The sequence below is a fragment of the Chionomys nivalis genome, chromosome 1 (genome assembly GCF_950005125.1).
Source record: "Chionomys nivalis chromosome 1, mChiNiv1.1, whole genome shotgun sequence".
NCBI classification, from domain to species: Eukaryota; Metazoa; Chordata; class Mammalia; order Rodentia; family Cricetidae; genus Chionomys; species Chionomys nivalis.
In genome coordinates this window covers 26,495,542-26,521,070 of record NC_080086.1, presented here as the reverse complement: position 1 = coordinate 26,521,070, position 25,529 = coordinate 26,495,542, and the positions used below count along the sequence as shown (strand labels likewise).

Below are 25,529 nucleotides of genomic sequence, written 5' to 3'. Positions count from 1 at the left end.
ATGGGTGTTGGTGCACACCTTTAATCCCAGCAATTGGGAGGCAGAGACAGATAGATCTCTGTGGGTTCGAGGCCAGCCTAGTCTACAGAGTGAGTTCCAGACAGCTAGGGCTGTTACACAGAGAAACCCTGTCTTGAAAAACCAAACAAATGAATAAATAAGAAATAATAATTTTAGCTGAGTGTGACTTTAATCACTCAGGAGGTAGAGGCAGGCAGATATCTGTGAGTGCAAGGCCAGCCTGGTCTATGTAACAAGTTTCAGGGCAACTAGGGCTACAAAGAGAAACCTCAGAAACAACAACAAAATGGTTTCAGGGCTCAGCAGGTAAAAGTCCTTGCCACACGAGCCTTACTGCCTGAGTTCAATCCCTGAAGTCCACAGCAGGAGAAGAGAACAGGCTCCCAAAGTTGTCCTCTGATCTCAGCACGTGCCCAGCCACTCGCACGTGTCCACACCCACAAATACACACAATAACGCTTTCTAAACGCAAACCAAAATTTAGGCTCACAAATTGTGATTAGCTGGGTGTGGTGATACACTCCTGGAGGCCCAGTGTCTCGAAGGCTGCGCAGGAGGGTCACAAGTTCAAGGCCAGCCTAGGCTACATTGGAAGTTGTAGGCTAGTAGGGCCATATGGTAAGACCTTACATTGAAATAAAAATCATAGTTATAGTATTATTAACTATCACTGGCACATGCCTTTATTTCCAGCGTTTGAGAGCCTGAGGCGGGTGAATTACTGTAGGTTCCAAGGCAGCTTAGGCTACCAAGTGAGACCTTGTCTCAAAAGACAGAAAATGATAATGGTTATTGTCTTCGTTCTATTGCTGTGAAGAGACACCGTGACCACAGCAACTCTTACAAAAGAAATCATTTAATTAGAACTTTGCTTACAGCTTCAGAGACTTAGTCCATTGTCACCACGGCAGGGAGCATGGCAGCCGCATGGCGGCACACGGTGAGGCATGGTGCTGGAGAAGCAGCTGAGAATTCTACATCCTGATCGATCCACAGACAGCAAGGAGGGAGAGCTGGGCCCGGCCAGCATGGACTTTTAACCCTCAAAGCCCACTCCCCGTGTCGCACTTCCTCCAGCAAAGTCACACCTCCTGATTCCTCTGATCCACTCCCCGGGACTAAGCTCTCAAACATATGGGCCTATGGGAGCCATCCTTACTCAAACCACCATGGCTGTGTACTAGAGGACATTATTCCACGGACGACTAGAGTTGGCACTAAATGTTTTTATATAGTATTTTATGAAATGGGAAATGTGCATAACATATATCTTTTTATTTGTTTGTTTTTTGGGCTTTTTTTGAGACAGGGTTTTTCTGTGTAGCCCCAGCTATCCTGGAACTCAGCTTGTATATCCGCCTGCCTCTGCCTCCCAAGTGCTGGGATTAAAGGCATGTGCCACCACCACCTGGCCATAACACACATCTTAAAAGCTGCTTTAAGATAATTTTATTTTGGGGGGTTAGTCATTTAAACCATAAAAGTTCCACTTCTCTGTTCTAGTTCTATCAACAGTTTGGTATAGAGTTTTCCATGTTTTTGGTTTGTTTTTTTTTTTTTTTTGACTCATGCAAACATGTTCACATACAATCAATCTTCAAATTAAAATGGAGCTGGAGAGATGGCTCTTCAGTTAAGAGCACATACTGCTCTTGCAGAGGATTTAAATTTGGTTCCAGAATCCCTTGTCAAGTGGCTTACAAGTCTGTGACTTCAGCTCCAGGTTATCTGATGCCCTCTTCTGGCCTCCTCTAGCAACTGCACTCAGACACACATTGATAAAGAGTTGAAAGCAATCTTTCCAATGGGATTATATGACAAGTCTACCGATCAGCTTTCACTTAGCAGAATATCCTTGACAAGGTCCTTTATGGGTGTTTGTTTTCAGTTTACGGCTTGTGTTAAACTTTCTACTTTGACTCCTTTGGATGATATTTGTTCAGGGAGGGTGGGGAACCTCCTTAACACTGCAGATAGGTAGAAATGCAAATTCCTCCCATCATCTGTTGACCCTTGAGGGGCATGCCCCTCATTACTACTGGGCTGAGTGGAAACGCCAGCCTGTACCCTGGTCTCCACCCATAGGGCAGCGTGGTGATCTCATTGCTGCTGGGGATGATGGAAATTCTAACTGCCCACCAGGCCTCCTCTGACACCTCCGCCTACAGGAAGTGGTGTTCTTGATTGTCAGGCGCGCTGAGCCAGACTCTCTGACACTCTACCAATACTGCAGGAGCCTGTGACAGACCGGCCTGGATGAACAGCGAGCTCTCACCTTCACCTCCGAGGGCACCGTCCCCGCAGAGGTGTCTGGACTCTCCACTCCAGTCTTAAGAGGAGGAAGTGTGGCTCCTTGCTCAGTGTTGCCATACATTAGGGAACAGGACACAGTTTCGCCTCTGATGTTTGGGTTTTTGTCTTTCTAGATTGGGTTTCTTCCCTAGTCTTTAGCGAGTGAAGGCTGTCTTTCACTGAGGTTTGTTTCTTTCTGGGCCTAGTCCACATGTCTGCATAGCTTTGGGCTCCAGATCTTAGAATTGAGGCCTGCATTGTTGGCAATGATTCTTATTACAAAGTGACAAAGGAGCTGACCAAACTGTGCTAATTTTTCTACTGTTTTGTGTAGGTAGAATTCACAATAATCAAACTGAATATTTAGCTGCAGAGATTTCTAAGCACAAGGACCCAGTCTTAAAGATTTGGAAAATTATCAGTCCACTCATCTTCTAAAGATGAGGAAATGTGTTCCAGTCAGTGAGAGCTCATGGGATCTTTTTTTTTGGTTTTTCGAAACAGGGTTTCTCTGTAGCTTTGGTGCCTGTCCCAGAACTAACTCTTGTAGACCAGGCTGGCCTCGAACTCCGAGAGATCCGCCTGCCTCTGCCTCCCGAGTGCTGGAATTAAAGGCGTGCGCCACCACCGCCTGGCTAGCTCACGGGATCTTGTGGGCAGAAACACTGCTGGTTTGAACGGAAGGGATCATAGAATGATGGAAGGGGTAAAATGGGGGAAGGCTGCGGATCCTTGATTTGAAGGGTAGACAGTTGAGCTACTTAGGGACAAATACGGGCTGTTTTCAAGAGGAAGAAAAATCGCCCCACCAGCGATTCAGGGATCCTCAGAGCCATTATTTCGGTCTCAACAGGCCTTCTGGCCTCTGCCAAGTGGACAGGGCTCTACCCAGCAGAGTCCTGGATGCAAATCTAGCCCCGAAGCAGATTATGCTGACCTTAAAGACCTAATGAGCCCAAGGGTGATGGTACAGGCTTTTCCCAGCACAGGACTGTCTGGAGGCAAAGGCAGCTGACTCTGTGAATTCAAGGCCAGCCTGGTCTACAAAGCAAGTTCCAGGACAGCTAGGGCAACGGAAGAATTCTGCTTCGAAGGAGAAAAAAAAAAAGGTATTTGCAAAATGAGTTCAAAGGTATTCCCTGGAGATCCTCTTGTTAAAACTGAAAAGAGCCTAAATGTCCAACAATATGGGATTAGTCAAGTAAATAAATCAGTAGAGTTGAATAAGGAATTAGCAGTTACAGAAAAGAAATGAGCTAGAAATACATATCCACTTCAGATATTTATAAGTATTTTAATTTTTTTATACTACATTTACTAGTTTATTTAGAGGGCATGTGAGCGTCCCCACTCACGCCTGCTACAGAGAACACATGGGGGGTCAGAAGACAAACTGCGGACCATGTGGGTCAGGAACTGAAAGTCAGGTTAGCAGATGTGGCAGTGGACACCTTTAACCTGCTGAGTCATCCCACCAGCCAGGCACATGTATTTATACACATTGGAATACAGAGCCATCTTTAAAATGCCTGTCTAGACATCAAGCAGGAGCTCATTGCCTAGAACACAGCTCTTTAGAGACCCCCCTCCTCGGGGCCAGCATTCCAGACCCAGCTCCGCTTCTATGTGAGCATGAAAGATTGGGGCGGGTCCTCAGCTGCCTACCAAGAAGAGTAGAGGCTGGACTGGGGCTGTTCTCAAACTTCAGCTGTTCAGGGACATCACACATAGTTTAGCCAAATCCATCTACTTTACACAGCATCTTAGAATGTGTCCAGGGTTTTTTTTGTTTGTTTGTTTGTTTGGGTTTTTTGTTCTGTTTTTGTTTGGTTTTTCAAGACAGAGTTTCTCTGTGTAGCCCTGGCTGTCCTGGAACTTACTCAGAATGTGTTCAGTTTTAAGATTAAATAAATTTATTTCACTTAATTTTGAGAAAGTGTTGGTATATGACCTAAAACTTACCACCTTCTTGTCTTAAGTCCTAATGCTAAGATCACAGGACATGAACTATTGTTTTTGTTTTTTGTGGGCTCTTTTTTGGGGGGGAGGTGTTTGTTTTGGTTTTCCAAGATAGAGTTTTTCTGTGTAGTCCTGGCTGTCCTGGAACTCACTCTGTACCCAGGCTGACCTTGAACTTACTGAGATCCACCTGCCACTGCCTCCTCAGTGCTGGGACTAAAAGTATATGCTACCAGCACTTGGCTTTGGTTTTGGAGTTTTTTCTTCTTTCTTTGTTTTTTTGGGGGGACTCAAACCCTTAGATGTTCTAGGCAAGCACTCTATATCATCACTAGCTGTTGCTCTTAATGGGAGTAAACAAAATACCACATCGTCTTCACAGTCTGTAGTAATAATACTCTTGAAATCATACATTTTCTATGATGAGTTTTCCAATATCCACTAAAGTCATGAATATTAAAAGAACAACAACAAAAGATCCTACCAGAAGCCATTCATCATCAGCAGCTGAAGAAAGGAAATCCCAGAGTCGTGGACCACTGAGACTTTTGTCAACCCTAGCCACCACGGGACATAGGGCTTCCTAGGCACAGGTTTCCTCCTGCAAGTTCACTCAACTGTTTTCCTCCCTGGGTTGGGGTACAGGGGATCCTACCTCTAGTCACAAAGTTATTCTGATTCCCCAGAATCCTCGTCTGGTCAGAGAGCTTCCAGATGAAGAACATGCTCCTCTCCTGGGAACTCTTACAGGGCAGGTCCACCGTGCTCCCTTCTCTGCCCACCACCACAGTCTTCCCTTGAAGGATGGCTGGGAGCTGTGCTGGATCGGAAAGAAGGGCGAGCTTCAGTGTTTCTGCCGGCTCCCTCCGCACCCTGCCCTTTGCGTTTTCCCATCTGCCCACCTCCCTGCCCCATCTGCTGCTGGTCCTCAAGTCTGAGAACTTACCCAGCTGCAGCACCAGGAGCAAGTGCCTAAAAGAGACTCCTTGGTTCATTGTGGCCTTGCTGAGGTCGAGGGACTTGAGTTTTGGGGACTGGAGTCTGCAAAACAGCAGGGGCAGAGGCAGATAGAAGTCATTAGTCTTCGACTTTCCTTGGATGTGGAACATACAAGACCCCTCTCTCCCTCAGGGCCTTTGTAACTAGCCCCAGAACCTTATTTGCATACAGGAAGCAGGCACCCTGCAGTAATGTACCCCAATATTCTGTGCCAAATTAAGACTGTGTGATGTTGGTAGCATAAGAACAATTTTTTTGTTTTGTTTTGTATTTCAACATAGGGCTTCTCTATGTAGCTTTGGAGCCTGTCCTGGAACTTGTTCTGTAGACCAGGCTGGCCTCGAACTCACAGAGATCCACCTTCCTTTGCCTCTCGAGTGCTTGGGTTAAAGCTGTACACCACCACCACCACCCGGTGCATAATAGCAGTTTTAACATCCTAAGCAGTAGCAGCATATTACATATACACAGAAATCAGTGTAATCATGGGTGTCAAATACAAACCACAACCTCAGGCACTCCCCTGAAGAGTTCTAGTCTCCTACCCTGGCACAAAGGCACACATGTGTAATCTTAGTACTCAGGAGACTGAGGCAGGAGAACCAAGAGTCCAAAGCCAGCCATGACTACATAGTGAGACCACATCTCAAAAATAAGATTAAAGGGGCTGGAGGGCGGACTCAGCCGTTGAGATCATGTGTTGCTCCTGTGGAGGATCAGGTTCGATTTCTAGCACCCACATGGTTAGCTCTATCTCTAACTCTGATCCCAGGGGATGCAATACCCTCTTTTGACCTCAGAAGGCTCCAGGCACACAGTTGGTGCCCATTCGTACATGCAGGCAAACACCCATAACCTTAAAATATATTTTTAGTTAAAAGAGAGAGAGAGAGAGAGAGAGAGAGAGAGAGAGAGAGAGAGAAAGAGAGAGAGAATTCAAGGCAAGCCTCAGCTACATAGCAAGTTCAAGGCTAACCTGGGTTATATGAGACCCTGTCTCAAAGGTCAGGAACCTACTAGTCTTTTAATAAAAATAATTATTACCAGGTGGTGGTGCACACCTTTAATCCCAGCACTTGGGGGGCAGGGACAGGTGGATCTCTGAGTTCAGGCCAGTCTGATCTACAGAATAAGTTCCAGGACAGCCAGAGCTACACAGAGAACCTGTCTGTAAAAACAAATCAAAACAAAACAGAAAAATAATTCTTTCTGATCTTTCTGCTTAAGAAATATCTAGTTTTGAACTGGTCAGTGGATACTATGTTTACTATGCAAATGTGAGGTCTGGAGTTGGGACACCCAGACCTCACTTAAAAGCCAGGACGGCACCTGTAATCCCAGCGACTAGGAGGTAGAGATAGGGGCTCCCTGGAGCAAGCTGGCATGGATACTCATGCCCCCCATGTGCTAACTCAAGCATACATACTTGTACATACATACACATCTAGTTTTGAGAGACAATATTATGAATGGGTTTTGTTGTTTTGAGAATTATTTGGAGCTTTGGACAAGTAGTTAATTAAAGAAGCTATTGGATTCTGGTAGGGAAACATCTCTTTTTAGTTTAGATCTCTGGCCTGGTTAGACTTGGGCTTTAAAATAAACACTGGCAGCCAGGCAGTGGTGGCACATGCCTTTAATCCCAGCATTTGGGAGGCAGATGCAGCCGGATCTCTGTGAGTTTGAGGCCAGCCTGGTCTACAAGAGCTAGTTCCAGGACAGGCTCCAAAGCTACAGAGAAGCCCTGTCTCGAAAAACTAGATAGATAGATAGATAGATAGATAGATAGATAGATAGATAGATAGATTAGATAGATACATAGATAGATACATAGATAGATTAAAAAATAAACATTGGCTGGAGCAATGGCCCAGTGGTTAAGAATGCTGGCTCCTCTCTTAGAGGACCTGGGTCCAATCCCCAGCATTCATTGGTGGCCTGTCTGGAACTCAGGCCCACAGCACCAGGTATACACATGGTACACAGACACACAGAGAACAAAACATCCGTACACATAAAGTAAATTATAAAACTAAAGTATAAGCGTAGATTGACAATTTCATTTCATGTAAATAAAATAATATAGACATATGTACGCATGCATACATACATATATGTATACATATTTAGGTCCGGGTTCAGAAAGTTTGGTAAACCATTTCCAGGTAGCTTTATTTCACCTCCTACAAACTGTATCAGCTTTACTGATACTGTAAAAAATTGTTTTGTTTTTCCTCTGTGGGCCTAGAACCTGAAGATTCCCACAGGGCAGGCAGGTGTCCTACTACTGAGTCATTCTCCTGCTGTGGGAGCTCCTTCAGCCAATAGCCTTTAAGATACCAGCCTACTTGGGGCGTGGTCTCATGTACTACAAGTGCAGACGAAAAGCATGCATGGTCCTTTCTCTGCTGGATTTTGTTTCAGTTCCCAGTGCACGCAGAGGACTGTGGATCGCTACCCTTACTGTGAGTTTATCAATAAATAAACCTTTGTTATCCTCCATTCCGGGCTCTTGGACCTCTCTAGCACTTCTACACTCTCCCAGTCCTGATAGTTGTAATTTTCAAATATTTAATATGTTTACAGATAGACCTTGCACCCGGGCTGCATCGTTGGCTTCTTTTTCTGTTTTATGGCACCAGGATGCAACCCAGCCCCTCGCACCTGCTAGGCAAGAGCTCTGTCACTAAACTGGGTCCTCAAGCCTCTGGGCTTGTTGTGTCTCCTGCCTACTTGCCAAAGGCAAAGCTGCTCCAAGACCGAGTGCAACTGATAGCCCAGGCCTCTGCCATCTTTAAACCACCCAGCCTGCGCAAGACTGGGCCCAGTCACGGGTGAGCAGGAGCTCAGGGGCCACGGCCCTGCCTCTCCCTGAGGAACTGTGGGTAGCGGACAGCTGCTGGAGGAGGGACAGTCAGGGTCTTTGGGCATGGCCACTGGTGCCTTGTCCACACATTGGACAGACAGCTCCAGAGCGATTCTGGGACTACCCTAGTTAAACTGGGCAGGCCACAAAACAACAAAACCAAAACGACATGAGAAGGGGACTTGCTGGGGAGAGGAGAGTATTCGACAGGGGCGGGAGAAAGGTACGAAGGTGGGGAGGATGAGCCATCAGAATGCATTCTACACACATACAAGATTGTCTAAGGAAAACGTTTTTGGTTTTTTTTGTTTTTTTTTTTTTTTTGGTTTTTCGAGACAGGGTTTCTCTGTGGTTTTGGAGCCTATCCTGGAACTAGCTCTTGTAGACCAGGCTGGCCTCGAACTCACAGAGATCCGCCTGCCTCTGCCTCCCGAGTGCTGGGATTAAAGGCGTGCGCCACCACCGCCCGGCTAAGGAAAACGTTTTTAAGAAAGAAAGAAAACCATCCGACTGAAAACAAAACACATTGCTTACTGAAGTGGGCAGGGAAGCTTATTATTAATTATTTTATTTTATTTAATTATTCATTTATCTATTGTATATGTTACACTTGTGCGGCAGTCAGCAAACGACCTGTGTGTGCCCATTCTCTCTTTCCACTGTGGGGGGCTCAGGGGTCTAGACAGAGGCCAGCTTAGCAGCAGGCACCTTTGCCCACCAAGCCCTCTCACCAGCCCGGTTTACTCATTTTCTTTGCTGAGGTGAAACTCAGGGCCACACGCGTGAGTCAAGTACTCTACCACTAAGTCACTGTGGTGAGAACGGCAACGTTCTAATAAAAAAAAATTTTTCAGAAAATTAAAATGGGGAATGTGGCTCAGTTAGTAGGTACCTGCCTAGTGTATGGGAGGCCCTGGGTTCAGGAGTACCAGGAGTATTAGCGGTACTAGCTGCCGTGGTGTGGCGTGGTACGTACCAATAATTCCAGCCCAGGAGGTAGAGCGAGGCAGGAAATCAGGAGTTCAAGGTCACCCTTCGCTACACAGAGAGTTAGAGGCCAACCTAGGCTACACGAGAGCCTGTCAAAATTTTTCTTCAAGTCATGAGGTGGTGGCACACGTCTTTAATCATAGCACTCGGGAGGCAGAGACAGGAGGATCTCTGTGAGTTCAAGGCCAGCCTGGTCTACCAAACGAGTTCCAGGACAGGCTCCAAAGCAACGGAAAAAGCCTGTCTCAAAGAAAAAAAATTCTTCAGATGTTTTTCAATGTTGTGCCCTGGCCACGAATGACTTATTTGTGGATGGAAACAGAAAGCGGTTTCAGAAAATGGCGAATACTGAGGTAACAGAGCCAGGAGCTGGGGCCCTGGGGTGTAGGCGGAGACCCTGGGCCTTGATCTTGGAGGCTCAGGAACCAGGAGATAGTTTTAGGCAGAGAAGGTGATTCTGGTTGCAAAATGGATCCTGCCAGTTGCAGGAAGAAGGATAAACCTGAGAAAGCCAAGGTGTGGTTCCACTGAGAGGGCACAGCCTCCCTAAGACGGCAACAGAGCCGAGGGACCGGATGTCTGTCTGTCTGTCTGTCTGTCTGTCAGCCTTTCTCTTTCTTTCTCTCTTTTTTCTTTCTTTCTTTTTCTTGTTCATCTCTTTTTGTTAAAGATAATCTTGAACTCCTGATCCTCCTGTCAAGACCTCCCAAATTCTGGGGTTACAGGCATGCACCACGACTTTGCCTGTCTTAAGATAAGGACTTAGAATCATGTAGGGCCGAGAGACAAACAAAACAAAAGCCCAGAAGGTTCGTTTCCTGGTCAGTATCAGACAGATGGTGTAAAGCCTATGAAGTCTGGGTCAGCAGAAAGCCAAGGACTGTCGCCTGTTAGTGAAGCTGGCAGCTGAGGTAGGAGGTGGGAAAGAAGGCAACAGACTCGAGGAAAAAGAAAGCCTTATAAGATAAGAGCAGTTCTCACTACTAGCCGTAGCTGGTCTAGAACTCACTATGCAGACCAGGCTGGTCTTGAACCCACAGAGATTTGCCTGCCTCTGCCTCCTGAGTGCTGGCACATACACAGGAAAACAGGTGAGAAACTGTATTTCTAAGAAACAGATCCACAGACCCACCCCAGACCTAGGGCTCCAAAGCTGGAGCATGGGATTCACATTAGCATGTTCACAAGCCTCTAGAAGACCCAGGCACGTCCAAGTCCTAAAACACACTCAGGTGGAGGAGAAAGGGGAGGAGTGTTCTCAGTGCCTCCGAGGTGTGGGGTGTGCCAGATGTTCTGAGAACAAAGAGAGCGTGGGACAGCAGGTGCAGGGAGCTCGCTGACAGACAATGGTATTGGGGCCTGACAATCAATCTTAACCTCAAGCTAGGAGAGCTGAGACTTGCTCTGTTCTGGAGGTGACTGGAGCCACTGTTGCTCACACACACATACACACACAAAAACACATGCACACACACACATGCACACACGCACACACACACAAAGTGTGCGCATGCACGCGCACACACACACACACAAAACGTGCACACGCACACACACACGCACACACATACACACACACCACACACACACAACATGTGCGCACGCATATACACACACACGCACACACACAAATTGCAACCCAGGGGTCCAGGCTATAGGGGTCTCAGAGAAATGACTGTTAGAAACTCCCCAGGGATCTGGTCCAGAGCTGATGAGACAAGATATTCGTGAAGACTTCCTTATTATTCTTCCTCCTGAGCCTGGTTTTTCTCTCCCCTTGTCTCATCATTCCTGTGTTGCTCTACAGCAACCTGCCTTCTGTGAACTCGTTCCTTATTGCCGCTCTCTTGGCCATGTCCCATCATCCGCCTTAAGATAGAAGGATTCATGTAATTGCTTCTCCGCTGGTCTGAACAGGCCAGGCTGCCTTGAGCCGCCACAAGGCCGGCACAGGTGCAAGCCCAGAGACTGGATTAATTCGCCTGTGTAGCTTAGGCCACGTAGGATGGACAGAGGAAAATAACTCACTGGTGTGTCTTACTGCATGCAGTACACGAATTCTGTTTCTTAACTGGGTCATTGCAGGCTGGGCTGTAGCTCAGTGGTAGAGATTTGCTCAGCATCCCCTGGGGTCCATCCTTAGTACTACAAAAATGTAGCCAAGAAGAAGTAAGGAAAGGGGAGAGAGGGAACCTGAGAAGGGAGGGAGGAGAAGCAAGGCCAGTGACTAAGTGTGTATTCACACCCAGCCCTGGCCCAGAGGGAGCCAAGTCATCCACAAGCGTGCAGCTTCTTATTCTCCATCGTCTACGGTCACATTGCAACTGCTGTCTGTCAGCCCTTATCCACAGTTTAGACTCTTCCTGTTTCCAGAAACACCATTCCTGCCTTCTAATGCCTCGCTGCTGTTTCTAGTGTCTGTGCCCCTCAACACGCTGGTCGGTCTCTTTGTCCCTGACTCTGTAATAATTCCCTTTCTGTGCAGTCCCTGAACCACCTGCTGGGCTCTAACACATATTTTTATTTTTATTATTATTGTGTTATGAGAGAGAGTGAGAATGTCAGGGAACTGTGGGTCAGTTCTCTCCTCCCATCTTTAGTGGTGCTGGGGACTGAACTCAGGTTGTGACACTTTCCCTCCACCAACTGGGCCATCTTGACCACAAATACATAATTCTTGACAGGGTATAGCACTCAGAGGAGGTACTGGGGGCTGATCCAACAATAAGGTTTGGGGAAGTCAAGAAATAACCCTGTCCAGATCCTCCACTTGGTGAAAGAGGAATTCTCCAGAACCTGAAACACAATAGATGCTTCAGAAGGAGAGACAGATAGATGATGGATACACACACACACATACACAGAGAGAGAGACAGACAGACAGACAGACAGAGACAGACAGAGAGACAGAGAGACAGAGAGAGAGAATACATTTTGTTGAAAACAGGGAGGTAGAAAGAGAAGTGGAAGGAAGAGGAGTCTGGGGAAGGGGAAATAAGTAACTTGTCCCTGAGTCTTGAGAGTGCCTACAAGTTGGCTCTGTTAGCTTGGGGTGGGGCCTGCAGAGCATTTAAGGGAAGGGTGAGGTGACGAGAGCTGTAGGGGCAGTGTAGCCCCAAAAGGGTTTCCTACTGCCCCCCTTCCCAGATGGAGAACCTTTCCCGGCAGATGTGTCCTTGGAAGAGACGCTAACAGAGAAACAGTCTGCATGAGCTCTCCCTCCACGGGATTGGAATTCTCATGGTCCTGGTAAAGATGCTTGAGGAATGAGGGTATTCCTGGCTCTTCCTCAGATAATAGCCACTCTCTCCCCCCTCACTCCAAGACTCTGCAGAGAGCTATCTCTGTCTACGGCTCCTGGCATCACCCCAGTGCACTCTGGGCTTTGGCTTAGTGGAGGAGGCTGTGGGTTTCCAGCCACAACCTACTTTGGTGCTGTAGGCTTCCGCTGCCACCCGAGAGACCTGGCCTTTGATTCCCACATCCTCAGCCTCCCCAGGGGTGCTGTACCTCCTGCGGTAGCATCCTGTGTACCTCACCCCTGGGAGAAGCTGCAGAGACTGACTGGTTGCAACGTTCCCCTTCCCCTCTCTCTGCTCACATCTGCATTTCTGAATCTCTCTCTTCCATGCTTATGCTCCCAGGGTGGCTTCCTCTGGGCTGCAACCATTACTGTCCTCACTGTTCTCTTCTCCTTGGAGTTCCCCTGTCTCTTCTTTCTCCTCTTTCCCCTCTCTAGATGCCACTGAGATATAGTTCTTTCTACACTATAAACAAGCAGGCTGGCTTCCCGCAGGCCCGCGGGTCTTCCAAAGCTTTGATGTGTGGCAAAGCTGCAGAGGATGGGCTGGACCCAAGGGGTGGATGCAGAGGCACTGTCTGCAGAGTAGGGGAGACACAGTGGGCAAAGGACAGTAGGCAGGATTGTCTGGAAACAAAGCACAGAGGCCTCGAGGGAAGGAGAAAGGACTCAGAGAGGTCATTAAAGCAACAGCCACCCGTCCCAGCATCCACCAACACACAAAGCACACAGGGTCTGTCAGGAATGATAGAGGAGAGGCAAAGACATGAAGGGATTCTGGGAGGCAAGAAGCTTGCAGGGGACACAAAAGATGCAGAGAGGGACGTGATGAAAATGGCAATGCCTACCACACACCTTTCAGGGTGCTTGAGGTTCCTGCTACCCTCACAGGGCCCCCAGAGATGGGAGAGGAGGGCACGGCCCCGACACAGCTCCACCACAGCTACAGTCTGTGGTCCCACAGGCACTTTTATCTTCCCCTCACGGCCCCCCGTCAGCCCACTCTAGCCCAGTCGTAGGATGTGGCCCCTACCACACACCCTTCAACTCTGACGGGCTTCATATACACTTCCTAGAGATGCGACCCTCTAAGCGACCCTTGTGGTTCAGTGGCTGCAACTTCTGTCACCCTCAGATGCCCACATGATGGAGGGTGGATTGGGGTTCTACACCCTTTCCTTCCCTTTTCTCTGAAAGCACTAAACAGAGCTGTAAACAGCATGCAACATTCACCCTCCCGACGCTCACATCCTCCCCACACTGGTTTTATTTCCCATCTCCATCCAAGTCATTCAATCCAATGAGCATTTACTAAGCGTCAGGTTGGGTGCCAGACCTGACCACCCAACTCCAAGCACCGCCACTTCTCCCCTGCAGCCAAGAGCAAGGCCTGAGGCCACCGCAAGTCTCTGCGGAGAACTGGGAGACGGTGGGGGAGAATTTGCATTCAGAGGCAGCCCTCTTCTGAGAGTGCCTAGGATTGAAAAGGGAAAGTGGTTCCTGCCTTTCTAGCTCTTCAGGGGCCCTCTGTCAGCAGTGCAAGGCAGCCATTTTGTTTAAACCTACAGAATCTAAGGCAGCACCAGAAATTCTAAGAACAAAAAATAACAGCGGTCTTCCCTCATCAGGCTCTTGAGCCTTGCTTGACAAAATAACATAAAATAAACCAAAAACAGAAACAAGCAAACAAACAAAAACAAAAAAAACACCATGCCCTTCAAGATCAGGACATTTGGGAAGTGCTAAGCACTCAGTAAAGTCTTTGAATTATCAAAATGGTACTTTTCCATTTTGAAGGATCAGACTGAACCTCAGGGGACCTCTCTGGGAATAACTCTATGAACCGAAGGACTTTCGGGGGCACAGCGTGACTTCAAGACTAAGAGAAGAGAAAGGTCTGAGGGTGCGGAGACAGGGCTAGAGTTGGATAGTGCACCCCTCCTTGAGAAATAGAGCCTGGCTTCATGCCCACCTCCCACCAAGAGCACCAGGGTCGGCAGCCAAATCAGCTGTGCTGACGACTTGTCTACCAAAAGAAGCATCCATTTGCCGTGCTCCAGAGCAAGAGTCCAGCTTTAATACTTTCTGAGGATCTCCCTTTCTCCCTTCCTAACTCAAACTAACGTCAACAGAGTTCCCCTTAGACATTTCAAAGATTCTAAATATCAGTCCATGCTCAGTGGCATGTTCCTTAGTCCCAGTTACTGGGGAGGCTGAGGCAAAAGCGACACCGGAGCCAGGCTATTAAGACCGGCCCGGGCAACAGAGTGAGACCTGAAAACAAAATACAAACCAAACCCCTAAAACTTCACAGAAAAGGACAAACGTTAAAGAGCTCACACAACTGCAAAAGAGTTGAAAGAGGCTGCAGAGATCGCATGGTTTAAATTGTTCTTGAGGGTCTGACCCTTGGTGAAGATTCCTAGGGCAGAATTTAGAAAAATCGCACATGGTCCTGGTTTTCTCTTCCTCTTTTCCTTTCTTACGCCTCCTCCATACTCAACAGCTATCCATGCTTTCTGGCCTTCCCTTCTCTCCGTAACTGTTTCTGCCTTTTCTCTCTTCCCAGCCTCGCCTCTCCACCATGACCCCCGGCCCGCTGCCTTCCCTCGTCTCTCTCGGCCATTGCCTTTCTGATCTTGCATTCTAGTCAGGGTGCTTCCCTGAGCGCCTGCTGCTCTGAGCTCTGTATTCCGCTCGGGTGGGTGGGCAAGGATAACCATGGCTTACTGCTTAACCTCTCGAAGCTCGTGATTCTAGTGGGAGATTATGGTTCCTGACCTGTTCTGAGAGAAACACAGCCAGGCGCAGAGAGCCGCATCCAGAACATTCCGGTGCCTCTGCTGCCACCTTTGCCGCCCCTTCCAGAATGAAGCCCAGCGCTGCTCTTACCTCTGGCCAGCCCTTCTTGGCTTAGCTTCTTACAGGTGTCTGTGTGCAGAGGCGAGGCTTTACCAACAGGTGCCTCCTGAGAAAGAGGGTTTTGCTATGTCTTCACAGATGTCCGTAAGTGAAGAAACAGGAAGCCTGGTAGTGAAGCTCCGCTGCACGCTAGACGTGAGCCAGCCCTCTGGAGTCCCTCCCTTCCACCCCAGCTGTTGGGGAAATTGACAAATTAAAACGACCAAAGTCATTGGAAACAGCGAAGCAGAATTGGGCTAGAGCCTGGAATGTCACTGTTGCCTGTTTGGGGGCCCAGAAACAGGCCGACACAATCAGATCCAGCCAGCACGAGGCAGGGTTTAGGGCCCACATAGCTGTAATCCCAGAACTGGGGAGATTTAGCAGAAAATCACAAAGTCAAGGCCAGGCTGAGTTACATAGTAATACCACGTAAGAAAAAGAAAAGTTAGCAAAAATTAAATAAGTGGAAAGTTTAGATGAGATTATATTGCCCAACAAACCCACTGAGTCAGCTGTTAAGAGATGATGAAGAGTCTGGAGGGAAACAGCCAGGGTTCCACAGCGGTGAACGCAGTACTTGTCTGCCTTTTACTCCCTCCGTTCCTGGAGACTGAGTAGGCAGCATGCTGCCGAGATGCGAACAGCGTGAGAATTGTGTGTCTCCTCTACGGAAAAGTATGGCTAAGCCATTTAGACTGCACGGCCTCTCTGACAGGAAGAGCAGGGTCACTGTGTTTGGACAGGTGGGCAAACACAACCCTTCTTCCTTTAGAGGCAACTTGAAAGCAGCTGTGGCAATGTCACAAAAGGATTCTTGTTCCACACCTCTGTGCAGTGTGGCCTCTTCCAGAGCTGTGAACAGTAGTGGCTATGTATCTGGTCCACTGTGGCAGAGAAGGCCTGGGTTGAAGTATGGGTGCCTGAGGGAACCAGAGTGACCATGGACCACACTGTGGATGCCTGAGGGAACCAGAGTGACCATGGACCACAGTGTGGATGCCTGAGAGGACCAGAGTGACCATGGTCCACAGTGTGGATGCCTGAGAGGACCAGAGTGACCATGGATCACATTGTGGATGCCTGAGGGAACCAGAGTGACCATGGACAACACTGTGGATGCCTGAGGGAACCAGAGTGACCATGGACCACACTGTGGATGCCTGAGGGAACCAGAGTGACCATGGACCACACTGTGGATGCCCGAGGGAACCAGAGTGACCATGGACCACACCGTTGCTAACACTGTTACACCTAGCCTGTTATGCATCAAGATGAAGAAGAGAGACAACACTTATGGGTTCTAAAAATTTTATTAAATCACCACCTAAGTGATCAATCAGGGCTGCAAGACTCGAGAACCTTGTTTCTCTTGACAACCTCAAACAGAGGCAGAAGTGGGCTTCATAAGCACAAAATTCACAACCATTTGTTGCCAAGTTGCAGCTACAATTTTCGACAACCAGGAATCAAAGACTAGGGACTTTCCTCGCCTGTCCCATCACTGTCAACCAACACACAATGCAAGCTGTTCAGTCCGACCAATCAGATTCATTCGTTCTTTCTGTGGTTAGGAATAGCCAAGTTTCTAGAAAGTCAGAGATGCATAGTGACTGTTTCTGTGGTTTAGGGAAGAGGTTGGTCGGCCACTGGAAAGTTGTTGGTTCCTAGGGCCTGGGAACCTGAATTTTATTTCACCCTACAGCTAAAATGGAGTCTGAAGTCAAATGGCCAAGTGCATTTGCCTGCTCCCTTCAAAATTTCACCTAACTCTTCTCTAGCCCAGCTCTCTTCTAAGTTCCCAGTGAACATCTCCGCTTGCATGTTGACCACAATGTGGTGGAGTAGGAACAGCTCCCATAGGCTCATGTATTTGAAGGCTTAGTCACCAGGGACTGGCACTATTCGAAAGGATTGTAAGGATTAAGAGATGTGGTCTTAGTTGGCAGGAGGACTCTCTGTGAGTTCAAGCCTAGTCTACAGAGCTAATTCCAAGGTTTCAAGACAGTCAGGACTGTTACACAGAGAAAGCTTGTCTCAAAAAAAACCGAGAGAGAGAGAGAGAGAGAGAGAGAGAGAGAGAGAGAGCCTTGTTGGAGAAAATATATCACTGGGGGTGGACTTTGAGGTTTCAAAAGTCCATGCCAGCCCCCCCCCCCGGCTCTCTCTCTCTCTCTCTCTCTCTCTCTCTCTCTCTCTCTCTCTCACACACACACACACACACACACACAAACTCTCTCTCTTTCTACAGATCAGGATGTAGCTCTCAGCTACTGCTCCAATGCCATGCTCCCCACCATGATGAAAATGGACTAATCCTCTGAAACTGTAAGCAAGCTCCCAATTAAATAGTTCTTTAATAAGAGTTGCCTTGGGCATGGTGCCTCTTCACGGCAATGGATCAGTGACTAAGACACAGACGTAGCAATTTCTACACCTCTCAGGCTAGTTCCAGATTAACTTAGCATCTGCACACCTTTGTCCCAGGCTAACCACTGAGTGAAGGCATTGCCATCCAAGCTACTCAAGCCAAACACATTGAAAGCGCTCTAACTTCCTCAGCATGTAACCCCTCTATTTATGAATCCATTTATGTATCTATTTATGAATCCTGTGACTTCACCTTCTAAATGTCTTCAAAAATTTCTCCAGACCACACTCACCACCATTCCAGACTTGGGTGCCACTGCCACCCTATGCAGTAGCTTCTGCCTCAACCTCCCATCTGTCCCATTGGGGTCCATGTGAGTTGCTGTTTCCCCGACCCAGATGTGGCCCCCTGACTGCATGACTTTGGAAAGTTGCAATCACAGATAAGACCTAGGAGGAATGTCCTTTGGAGCAAGACAAAGCCACAGGGCAGAGAGTGCAGAAGGAAGAACTCACCTAAGGGACAGAGACGCTGTTTCTTCGAGTTCTGCTTGCAATTCAGTCTCTGGTAGCTAGAGAAACAGTGCACAAATGATGGTGGGAAAAGTAAAGTGTCCATCTTTCTGTTTGTTTGTGTTCTGAGACGGGGTTTCTCTGCATAGCCCTGGCTGTCCTGGAACTTGCCTTGTAGACCAGGCTGGCTTCCAATTCACAGAGATCCCTGCCTCTGCCTCCTGAGTGCTAGGATTAAAAGCATGTGCCACCATGCCCGGAAAAATTGTTCATTCTTTTTTTTTTTTTTTTTTTTATTTATTATGTATACAATATTCTGTCTGTGTGTATGTCTGCAGGCCAGAAGAGGGCACCAGACCTCAATCCAGATGGTTGTGAGCCACCATGTGGTTGCCGGGAATTGAACTCAGGACCTTTGGAAGAGCAGGCAATGCTCTTAACTGCTGAGCCATCTCTCCAGCCCCCAAAATTGTTCATTCTTGAAGTGAATCCAGAGTCTTGGGTCTCTGCCTACCGTGACCTTTCTCTCCAGGTCTATTTGATACCCACGGCTGGACTGGCCATGGCGCTCTATCCCGCCTTCCTCCAGGTCATGTTCCACACAGCAGCCAGAGTGTTGACTATAAACGGTGCACATGTGGTCTGGCCGCTCCCTACTCTAAAAAATTAGCTGGTTCTGGGCCTGAAGAGATGGCTCAGTGGTTAAGAACACACTGGTTGCTCTTCCAGAGGACCCAGGTTTGATTCCCAGAACCTACCTGGTGGCTCACAACTGTCTGTAACTCCAGCTTCAGGGGATTGATCACTCCCATCTTCTTGTCTCCTCAGGCACCAGGTACTTACACGATGCACAGAGATGCAGGCAAAATATCAACACACACACATTAAAAAGAGAAAAGGGGGTTACTTCAGAAAGATGGGCATAGGGGAGGGAGAAGAATAAGATACAAAGTATAACAACGTATATGTATGAAAACGCCATAATGAAACCCATCACTTTGCATGCTGACTTTAATAGAGTAAGGAACTGGCGAGATGGTTCAGTAGTTAAGAGTACTGGCTGCTAAAACAGATTAGTTTTTTAAAAATAATGATAATAAAAGAGAGATATTAAAAGTGTAGTTACGGGGCTGGAGAGATGGCTTAGAGGTTAAGAGTATTGTCTGCTCTTCCAAAGGTCCTGAGTTCAATTCCCAGCAACCATATAGTGGCTCACAACCATCTGTAATGGGGTCTGGTGCCCTCTTCTGGCCTGCAGGCATACACACAGATAGAATATTGTATACATGATAAAACAATAAATATTTAAAAAAATAAATAAAAGTGTAGTTAGGCTTGTAATACCCACAAGGAATATAGTGCTTTTACTCACAGCAACCATCGCAACTTCATCTGCAGACAATGTTCCCTGCTTCTTCTTGCTTAACACGGTGTTCCCAAGGGTTGCATTTTAATAAAATTAAATTTTATTGTTTCATCGAAGACACTCTTCAGTAAAATATGAACATGCTCGTACATCGTGAGTGTCTGGCAGAGGAGGACCCGTGGTACACCTTCACGCTACTACCCTGCTTTACGCTAGGGCAGCAGTTTCGCACAGGGAGCTTCTACAGCCTCGCTGGGATGCAACACAGGAACAGGCAAATGGGGTCCTGTCACTTTTATAGAACTAGCGTGCCCTTTAAGACCCTCTGGAAGGTCTCGGGGCCTTCTGGGGTCCACAGGCCACACTTACATATCGAGAATCACAAATATAGGGAGCTGTTGTTCACTCTTCAGACCTAGCTCGCTTTGTAGCTGCTTCTTAATTCGGTTTTCTGCTTCTTAGTAATAGGCCCCTCAATTATTTTATCTTGTGTGTGTGTATGTGTGCACGCGCGCGTGCGTGCGTGTATGTGTGTGTGTGTGTGTGTGTGTGTGAGAGAGAGAGAGAGAGAGAGAGAGAGAGGTTGAGTGCATCACTGAGTACATACAGAGGTCAAAGGGCAACCTTTAGTGTTGCTTAGTCGTCATCTTCCTCCTTATTTGAGAGAGGGTTTCTTGTTCACTGCTGCACATCCCGGGCCCACGAGCCTCCTGGGGCTCCTCTATCTCTGCCTCCCGTCTCACCGTAGGGGCTACCAACATTCACTGCTGCGTCTAGCTGGCTTTAAGTGGGGCCTGGGGTACCCAAATTCTAATCCTCATACTTGCGAGACAAATCTTTATCCCCGAGCCATCTCCCTAGCCCTAGAATGCACGATTTTTAGCTGAGTTCAATTTTTACTGATTATTTATTTTGAGACGGGATCTTATTATACTGCCCAGACTGGTCTTCAGCTCCCGGGCTCAAACAATCCTCCTGCCTCAGCTTCTCAAGCTTCTCAGAGTTGCAGCACCAGCTCTGACTTTCGCGACCCAGATATAAGACATATTTCCAAGTTTCCTTTGCAATCAGCCTGGCCAAGTGACGCAGTTTTTTTTTTTGTTTGTTTGTTTGTTTGTTGTTGTTGTTGTTGTTTTTTAACAGACTTTATTCACTTTTATTTTTCTTGTATAAAAACCCTTATGTGGTGGCCACAGCTGGAGCCTGGGTCCTCTGAACAGAGACTCTGGTGTGGGTTTTCACAAGATGGTCAGTGAATTCCTGATAAGGAGACTTGGTGAACGCAGTCTCTTTCCAGAGGTCGGGGGTCAGGTAGCTGTAGGTCTTGGAGATGGCATCAAAGGTGGCCTTGGCAAAGTTGCCCAGGGTGGCAGTGCAGCCCCTGGCTGATGTGTAGCAGTCATCAATGCCAGCCATCAGCAGCTTCTTGGGCACAGGAGCGAAGACTATGCCAGTGCCTCTGGGGGCAGGGATGAGACGCGCCAGCACAGAACCACAGCGGCCTGTCACTTTGCAAGGAACAGTGTGGGGCTTGCCAATCTTGTTCCCCCAGTAGCCTCTCTGCACAGGGACAATGGAAAGCTTGGCCAAGATGATGGCCCCTCGGATGGCAGTGGCTACTTTCTTGGAGCACTTGACACGGAGACCTACATGACCATTGTAGTCCCCAATAGCGACAAAAGCCTTGAACCTGGTCCCCTGGCCTGCCCTAGTCTGCTTCTGCACGGGCATGATCTTCAGAACCTCATCCTTTAGGAAAGCTCCCAGGAAAAAGTCAATAATCTCAGACTCCTTAATGGGCAGGGAGAACAGGTAGAGCTCCTCTAGGGACTTGATTTTCATGTCTTTAACCAGGCGGCCCAGCTTGGTGACGGGAATCCACTCCTTGTCTTCAGCTTTACCTCCGCGAGACCCGCGGCCTCATCCTCCTCATCCTCGGCCACAGCCTCGACCACGACCGGCCGCGGCCCCTCAGACCGCTGCGGATTCTCCGCGGAAGCCGCCAAGGCCTCCTAATCCTGGGCTCCCCGGGTCCTCCGGGCCCTCCCGCTGCACCTGCGTCATTCGCCATTTGGTGTTTCCAGAAGAAGCTTGACGCAGTTTTTTTAATGAATCGAAGTGAAAGGGCCAGGCAGAACCTCTGAGTTGCTCTTTAAAAGCATCCAGGTGTGGATCCCCCTGCCTGGGGCTTTCTTTTCTGACAGTCTGGCATGCAAACACCTTCTCTCTAATACAGCCTCTTATCTCATCTGCATTACCTAGCAGGCTTCAGTAGGCAGCTGAATTTGTGACTCGGTTCTATACTCTCCAACCATCCATTCATCCATCCGTCCATCCGTCCATCCGTCCATCCGTCCATCCATCCATCCACTCATCCATCTATCCATTCATCTGTCCATCCATCTGTCCATCCATCCGTCCCTCCATCCACATATTTAAGGGGTGTTAACTACCCACCAGCCTGAGGCAATTCAGTCAGGACTGGGGTGTGACAGTTAATCTGAAAACAGATAGGGTCCCGCAGGCTTTGGGGACACATCCATAAAGAATGATCTCATTGCAGACGGCATGCAGTACAAAAGGAAAAACATGGAGGGCTGAGAGAGCTTACCACAAAGTCTCCTTATGTCAACGACATATGTATTATTAAGTATCGCAAGCTTTTGTCTGCTGCAAACGAAAGAAAGCTCAAGACAGTAGCTTGACTTGGCCAAGATGCAAGTTTATTCCTCATATGAAAGAGGTCCTGGGCGGGCGGTTCTGTGGGCGGGAGCACCAGGTTTTAGTGGTAGGCATTGGCTTCCTGTTGCTTTCCCATCCTGACTTCTGCCCATAGTCTAAGGCCGCGCCAGTTTCTCAGATGAAATACACTTTCCTAAAGTAAGGTAGGAGGGACACCTTGTGCCTCCTCTCTGTAGCCATCGTTCAACCAGAATAAAATACGTATTAGGTGGTGTCCATCTCTCTAAACACAAGGGCGGTGGCCAGTGCCTTACTTAGCGCTCCACCCCCAGATCTCAGCAGAGTACAGTGGCCCTAGCAGACTCCATACCTAGGTCACCAGATTGTCGTCCCAGGGGTTCTTGGTGTTTGGGGGAATGAAATCCAAAGGAAAGCGAGTGTGACGGCCCATGTCTATAATCCCAACACTGAAGACTAAGGGAGACAGAGGGCTCTGAGCCTAGGGCAACCTGGGCTACACAGCAAGACTTTTCCTCCCCTTTTTGAAAAAAGCTTCAATAAGAACAGGCAGATTTCTTGGAGCAAACAGAAGAAGAGCAGAGTATATGCCCAGGACACAGAGAGCAGCCAGGCTTCAGGGGTCTGGGGACTGAACTCGTGTTCTCGTGCTTGTGAGGTAAGCCCTTCTCTGTCTCAGCTATCACCTGTCTGGCTTGTTTGAGGGTCTTAGTGTTGCAGGAACCGACTTTTTCTTTCTTTCTTTTTTTAAAGATTTATTTATTTATTATATGTACAGTGTTCTGTCTGCTTGTATGCCTGCAGGCCAGAAGAGGGCATCAGATCTCATTGTAGGTGGTTGTGAGCCACCATGTGGTTGCTGGGAATTGAACTCAGGGCCTCTGGAAGTACAGCCAGTGCTCTTAACCTCTGAGCTGTCTCTCCAGCCCAGGAGCAGACTTTTTCCAGAATTAGGAGCTACTTTCTTAGGATCAAGTCCAAGTGTCGTTTACTTCCTGTATATTAAGTGGATGAGGTTTTGACCTTGGGTCACCAGGTCAAGAACTGTTGCAGACTCTGGCCAGGATATGATTTTGTTTTGTTTTAATCCATTTCTCGATTTGGCCTAGATTTCAGAGATCTGCCTGCCTTTGCCTCAGGAATGCTGGGACAAAAGGCGTATGCCACAACTTTTCGGCTCTTTGTCTTATCAAAGTTTTTCTTTTTTTTAAAGGGATTGATTTATTTTTATTTTATGTTCATTGGTGTTTTGCCTGCATGTGTGTCTGTGTGAGGGTGTCAGATGTCCTGGAACCAGAATTACAGACAGTTGTGAGCTGTGATGTGTGTGTTGGGAATGGAACTCAGGATCTCTGAAAGAGCAGTCAGTCACTGAGCCATTTCTCCAGCCCCTGTTTTATCAAGTTCTAAACCATTGTTCTCAATCAATTATTTCCTAAATCATGGCTTATATCCATATCATTTATTGAATATGTTGTATATGCTAAAATTAATTTACATGAAATTGACATTAAACTTCTTGTGGTAAAATATGCATACCATGAAATTTGCCATTTTAGCCATGTAAATGTTTTTCTTGTGGTGGTAATGATTTTTTTTTTTGGTAGGTAAAAGGGTTTCAGGTAGCTCAGGCTGGCCTTGAACTTGATGCATAGCCAAAGATGGCCTATAACTATTAATCTTCCTCCCTCTGCCTCCCACGTGCTGGGATTACAGGCATGCACCACCATACCCAGCTCTACACCACTTAAATTTTATATATTAATTTTTGGTCCTGAGGATCGAGGATTGAATACGTGCTAACTATGAGCTCTATCACCCAGCTATATCCCAGCCCACATTGAAACCATTTTAAAATGCACACCTTTGTGGGATTAAGTACACTCACTATATATATATATATATATATATATATATTTTTTTTTTTTTTTGGTTTTTCGAGACAGGGTTTCTCTGTGGTTTTGGAGCCTGTCCTGGAACTAGCTCTTGTAGACCAGGCTGGTCTCGAACTCACAGAGATCCGCCTGCCTCTGCCTCCCAAGTGCTGGGATTAAAGGCGTGCGCCACCACCGCCCGGCTGTACACTCACTATATTAAACTGAAACCTTTCTCCTTCTCAACAGTCTCTACATAGTCCATATAGGCTTCTACCTCAGAAGTTCTTTCTGTTAAACCAGGCATGGTGGCACATGCCTAAAGTCCCAGCACTTGGGAGGTAGAAGCTGGAAAATCAGAAGTTCAAGGTCATCCTATGCTTATATAGAAAATTCGAGGCCAGCCTGAACACAAGACCCTGCTGAAAAGCAAAACAAAAGATCAAATCCTTTCGTTTCAGCCTCACAAGTGCTGTGATTACAGGTGTGCTCTATTGATTTAACCTTACAGCAAAACTCTTGAGACCAAGAGATTCTAGAAATAAAAGTGTTTATTGAATCATTACCAACTCCTGCTAGGAAACGGTACATTCTTAAGACTTCCAGAGGAAAGTTAAACAGCGCTTGAAAATATACTCACTAGGCTTTACAAGCCAAAAACTTAAAAAAAAAAAAAAAATCACTTGTTTTCATTTTTTTGTTTTGTTGAACGGGATCTCATGTAACTTCAGACTCATGTAATCAAGGCTGGCCTTAGACTCCTGGTCTTTCTTCCTCCCCTTCAAGTGAGTGCTAAGACTACAGATGTGAGCAACCCACCCCTGTTTTTTAATTCTTGGGGGGCTGAAGAAATGGCCCAGTGGTTAAGAGCACTTGCTGCTCTTCCAGAGGACCCGAGTTCAGTTCTCAGCAACCACATCGGGCAGTTCACAAATGCCTGCAGCTCCCACGCCAAGGGATCTGATGCCCTCTTCTGGCTTCCAGCAAGCACTTGTATAATGTGGCATATACATACAACTAAATAATAATAGTAGTAAAGGATTATCCTATATGTGTGGGTGTTTTGCCTGCATACCTGTTCATGTGTGCCCATGAAGGTCAGGTGAGGTATCAGAGCCTCTGGAACTGGAGCTGCTTTTTGGGTGCTGGACATCAAACCCAGGGTCCTCAGAAAGAACAGCCAGTGCACTGGTTGGCCTGGAACTCATTATGTAGATCAGGATGATCTCAAATTACAGCAATTTTCCTGCCTCTATTTGTCAAGTGCTAGAACAGGTACAGATCATACTCTGAAGAAAAGGAGAAGGAGGAGGAGGAGCAGCAGGAGAAGGAGAAGGAGGAGGAGGAGGAAGAGAGAGAGAGAGAGAGAGAGAGAGA

General features: G+C 47.5%; 1 protein-coding gene and 1 pseudogene across 1 annotated transcript in view; both read right to left on the bottom strand.

The window, feature by feature from the left end:
• Cd4 (CD4 molecule) overlaps positions 1-15,420 on the bottom strand; it is a 30,404-nt gene extending 14,984 nt beyond the window's left edge. The window contains exons 1-3 of the mRNA XM_057778976.1: positions 15,321-15,420; positions 5,219-5,313; positions 4,928-5,092 (exon numbers count right to left, since the gene is read on the bottom strand). Of these exons, the coding sequence (XP_057634959.1) occupies positions 4,928-5,092; positions 5,219-5,267 (214 nt within the window). The 5' untranslated portion in view covers positions 5,268-5,313; positions 15,321-15,420. The remainder of the gene's footprint in view (positions 1-4,927; positions 5,093-5,218; positions 5,314-15,320) is intronic.
• A 5,337-nt stretch (positions 15,421-20,757) lies between these two features.
• LOC130878220 (40S ribosomal protein S2-like) lies at positions 20,758-21,649 on the bottom strand (annotated as a pseudogene).
• Positions 21,650-25,529: the final 3,880 nt, after the last annotated feature.